The following is a 5,168-nucleotide window of genomic DNA, read 5'->3' as shown; positions in this document are numbered from 1 at the left end:
TGATTATCCAGAAATTCCCTTAAGGTTTAAATGGTAATGTCTTCAATATAAATAATACAATACATAGTATAAACCAACTCACGCAGACTTATTTTACTTTTATTAAGAGATGGATAGGAATACAGTATAGAATTTATGTAGAAGATATTATACTTTACTTTATTCCTCCCCAAAAGCAAACATGAGTTTCACTCCATTCTCTCTTTTTTCTCTATCCTGTATTTAGACAAGGGACAAAATGCAGACAGAATTCAGTTTTGTTGGAGAGTGATCCTGGGTGTGTTTGAAAGATTTAATATTATAATCAAGGAAACTGTTAATGTACAGTGTTTAGAAATAGTATGGACTAAAATAGATTCACTGTGATTTCACTGTCTTAAATTTATACTGAAATTATTTACCAGAAAATGAATAGAAATCTCTTATTTTCTCCCTTTCTCTTTTTCTTTATTCATTCATAGGAACAGCAAATGTGTGAAAATGCATGTCCTCTGCCAAGTAAGAATTTGTAATATAATAAAGGAAAAATATGCAGAAATATAAAACAAAAGTGACGAGATAGGAGACAGGTAAGAGCACAGACCATAGGGACACTAAAGACGGGCATGATTGATGGATAAAAGTTTCTAGAAAAATAAACTCAAGGAGCTGACATGTGAGTAGTCTTCGATTCTAACCAAGTTACTGAGAGGTTTTGTGTGTGGAGATATATCATGAAGAACAAACACATGTCATCACTTCCATGAATTAAATAGGTGAACAGTTCTCTATGTGGAGAAATAAGGGAAACTGTATTTCAAGAGTTTAGAAAAATTCTTAATATTTTAGACGACATGGAAGGCCAAATCTTATTTGTAATTTCCTTTTTTGTCTGATGAATACAATTGTAACTCTTCATTATTAATCTACTTACTTCAAAATACACAGGCAATATATGAATATATAGAATACATTGGCACTGTTAAAAAAATCAAATCATAGTGATACAACTAAATTATGCTGTCTGTATACTTTTCCATCCATCCCACATTTTAGACATCTCCTAACTTAAATATGATCCTTTTTAGATCGTTTCTGTATTTATAAGTGTATATATATATATACTTATATGTGTGTATATTTGGTTATATATACATTTATATAAAGTATTATATAATAGTATACATAATTATATAATAATATTCATAATTATATATAAATGTGTATATTTATATGACCACATTCATAAATACACATGCATATGTTTGCTTTTATTGTGTTTTAATGTTAATGAAAAAAATCAAATTTCTACTTTGTTTTTTCATTTAGATGTTTTTCTGTCAGTTTATATAAATATACTTTATTCTAAGTGCTTCTGCGTACTACATAAAAAAATGCCACAGATTTTTAACTTTAATATTGCTTTATTAATGGACACTTTCAATGTTTCAACTTCTACTTTATTACAGGCACTTTTACAATAAGAGTCGCTATATATACTAGTACATCCATGTGTATATGTGAATATTAGTCCCTATTATGGCAAGTAGTTAAATTGCTCTGCCCAAATTTTTGCCTTTAATAATAATGGTTACTAAACAATCTGCACTAAATGTTAGGTTAATTTTCTCCAATCAGTTGTGCACAATAGTCGCTCTTTAACACAGACTAACTCGTTATCATAAATCCTCATATTCTGTTGTTTAAAAATATAATGTATGAATTATAATCATTTTTAATTTTTAATTTCTGATTGCAAATAAGGACAAGACTTATCTTATGTGATTGGACCTTTACATTTATTTCAGTGTGAATGTTTTCACTACATAATTTGTCCACATTATTTTCTATTGATAAAATGTGTTTAAATTGTGTAATAAGATAGAACAAGTAGAAGTGAAGGTTATAGTTTATGTGAATTATGAGAATGGTTATGGAATCACAAATATAAATAAAATATATAAAGAGAGGTTTATATTAAGACCAAAAATAGGGAAAGCATGAAAAAAATGCTTTAGCTCAATGTATATATACATAAACCTAAGGGTAGAATACTGTAAGATTGCAAGAGCTTTTATTTGATGACAAATGTTAATTTTCCCTGAGTTATGTGCAAGGTAACTCTCATCTTTTCTCATATTTTGAAAGGCTGTGCATTGAGAGAGAGGATTAATTAGACAGAGAAAAGCTTAGATTTGTACAGTTTCCTTTATGGACTTTAAAAACAGAAGAGATTTTAAAATAATTATCCATAATGAAATTAATGGTGTTAGTATTTTCTAAATTTAGATACATACAGAACAATTCCCATCCTTTTACTTATATATATGCACAAATGCAAATAACTTTTATTTCTTTATTTTTTAATTGATTTTATAGAGAGGAAGGGAGAGAAAGAGAGAGATAGAAACATCAGTGATGAAAGAGAATCATCAATCAGCTGCTTCCTGCATAACTCCTGGGAATTGAGCCCGAAACCCAGGCATGTGCCCTGACTGCAAATCGAACCATGAACTCCTGGTCAACGCTCAACAAGTTAGCCACAGCGGCTGGGCCAAATAACTTTTCTAATGTCACCTTTAGAAGTTTTTAGCAACAATAGAAGTGTTCTGACTCTAGAGCCCTTGTTCTTGAACACAAAATTATACTGTCCCCCTAAATGATGATACAGGATGCTGAGAGGATGTGTTCTATCAATCTTTGTGTGCTCTAACACAAATCAAGTTAACAAAAGCTTAATAGGGACTCACAAGGTAATCAAAAAACCTCTCTCTCTAAAAAAAAAATCAATAAAAACATGGCTCAATACTATCAGATGGACCATTTTTAACCCTTTAAAGTACATTTTATATTTTGTCATAAATGTTGATGACTTCCTTCTTTTGTTGATAGTTATTATCCCTGTGTGTTGTCATTTAATTAACTGGAACTAATTGTCATCACTCTATTTATAAGCTGGCAGAATCTTACATTAGTCAAACTTGAAGGGGAGATTCTATTGGTGATAACTCTATTGGTGATAATAACGATAATGAGAAAAGTTGGCTTAAGTGTTCTTAAATTATATTTAGGTCTTCAAAGCTACAGAACACTCCCTGGTGGCTCGTATATTGGATGAACAAAAATTTCTGAAGACTTATGCATTACCTATCAGGATGTCTCTTCCCAATGACACTCAGTTTCACCCCTCCTCCTTCTTGTTGCTGGGGGTCCCAGGACTGGAAACGCTCCACATTTGGATTGGCTTACCCTTCTGTGCTGTGTACATGATTGCACTCATAGGGAACCTCACTATTCTGTTTGTGATCCAGGCTGAGAGCAGCCTCCACCAGCCGATGTTCTACTTCCTGGCCATGTTGGCCACCATTGACTTGGGTCTCTCCACAGCTACTATCCCAAAGATGCTTGGAATCTTCTGGTTCAATCTTAGGGAGATCATCTTTGATGCCTGCCTCACCCAGATGTTTTTTATTCACAATTTTACACTGATGGAATCATCAGTCCTCTTGGTAATGGCTTATGACCGTTATGTGGCCATCTGCAATCCACTCCAATATAGTACCATCCTCACCAACAAGATTGTGTCTGTGATTGGTCTTGGAGTGGTAGTGCGGTCACTTTTTTTTGTGATTCCATTTGTATTTCTCATTTTGCGATTGCCCTTCTGTGGGAATCGTGTCATTCCTCATACCTACTGTGAGCACATGGGTCTTGCTCGCCTGTCTTGTGCCAGCATCAAGATCAATATTATTTATGGTTTATGTGCAATTTGTAATCTAGTGTTTGACATTATATCCATTGCCCTTTCTTATGTTCAGATACTCCGTGCTGTTTTCCGTCTTCCTTCCCGTGAAGCCCGGCTCAAGTCTCTCAGCACATGTGGTTCTCATGTTTGTGTGATTCTTGCCTTATACACACCCGCCCTCTTTTCCTTCATGACACATCGCTTTGGCCGGAATGTCCCTCGCTATATCCACATACTCCTGGCCAATCTTTACGTCGTAGTGCCACCAATGCTCAACCCTGTCATATGTGGAGTCAGAACCAAGCAGATCTATGATTGTGTGAAGAAAATATTATTACAGAAATAAGGAATGGAAACATAATGACACTACTAACTGATTTTCATTGTGAAATTTTATGAAATTTAAGTTAGAAAAATACTTTCATACAACAACTATGTCAAAATATGTATTTATGTTGGCTCTCCTCTGAAAGTGTCTTATTTCCATCTTCTTTTCAGACCACTTCTCAATATCCATTGCTGCATTCTCTGTCCCTTATAATTTTATTTAGCAGGTAGTATTATTTTCTCCTTTTTGTATGCTTTACAAAGTGAAATTTTTAGGTCATAGGAGGGGTGTAGCAGAATGTACATTTAACATTATAATACTTTTCACCCTCCACCATCAATTTATGAGATTTATAATTGTTCCTTTTTTGTATTGTCATTTTGTATTGTCACCACTTCATGTTGTCAATCATTTGTCTGTATCTACTGAGTCATGAAAGGGCATTTTATTAAAAAGAAAACTTGTATTTTTCTTTATGATTAAAACTTCTAGGCATTTTTCTTGTATTAATTTATATTACTTATCTTTTTTATGAGTACATGTCCAAGTTCTTTGCCCACTCTTTTATATTGTTATCTTTTAATAATGGGCTTATAGAATATCTTTATGTGTCTGGTTACATAATCTTTGTTAGAACTATGTATTATAAATATTTTCTCCCTGTCTGTGGTTTGCCCCTTCATCTTTTGTTTCCTTAAACAATAAAATATTTTAATGTTGATAAAATCTAAGGTATCTTCTTTTCTGTGTCCTTTTTAAGATATATTTTCCTGCCCCAAGATCTCAAATATATATCTTATTTCTTTTAGAGATCTTATATTTTGTTGTTGTTGTTGTTGATCTCTTACCCCCCTCCCTCCTGCCCCCAACCCTCACCGGCCTTCCCGATGCAGTTTGACAATCTGTTTGAGGCAGCTCTGCCTCTGTATCTATTATTGGTTCAAAAGTTTATAATGGTCTCTATTATCCATGAATGAGTGAGATCATGTGGTATTTTTCCTTCATTGACTGGCTTATTTCACTTAGCATAATGCTCTCCAGTTCCATCCATGCCGTTGCAAATGGTAAGAGTTCCTTCCTTTTTAGAGCAGCATAGTATTCCATCGTGTAGATGTA

The 5,168-nt window shown here is 33.2% G+C and overlaps 1 protein-coding gene across 1 annotated transcript; it reads left to right on the top strand.

The window, feature by feature from the left end:
* Positions 1-3,128: 3,128 nt before the first annotated feature.
* Positions 3,129-4,070, top strand: LOC118662977 (olfactory receptor 52E2). The gene has a single exon (XM_036322166.1). It carries the CDS (start codon positions 3,135-3,137, stop codon positions 4,068-4,070), a length of 936 nt encoding a protein of 311 aa, XP_036178059.1. The 5' UTR covers positions 3,129-3,134.
* The last annotated feature ends 1,098 nt before the right edge of the window (positions 4,071-5,168 follow it).

This window comes from Myotis myotis, unplaced genomic scaffold (genome assembly GCF_014108235.1).
Source record: "Myotis myotis isolate mMyoMyo1 unplaced genomic scaffold, mMyoMyo1.p scaffold_m19_p_10, whole genome shotgun sequence".
NCBI classification, from domain to species: Eukaryota; Metazoa; Chordata; class Mammalia; order Chiroptera; family Vespertilionidae; genus Myotis; species Myotis myotis.
Note: the sequence above shows the minus strand (reverse complement) of the source record. Positions and strands in the feature narration are given on the sequence as shown.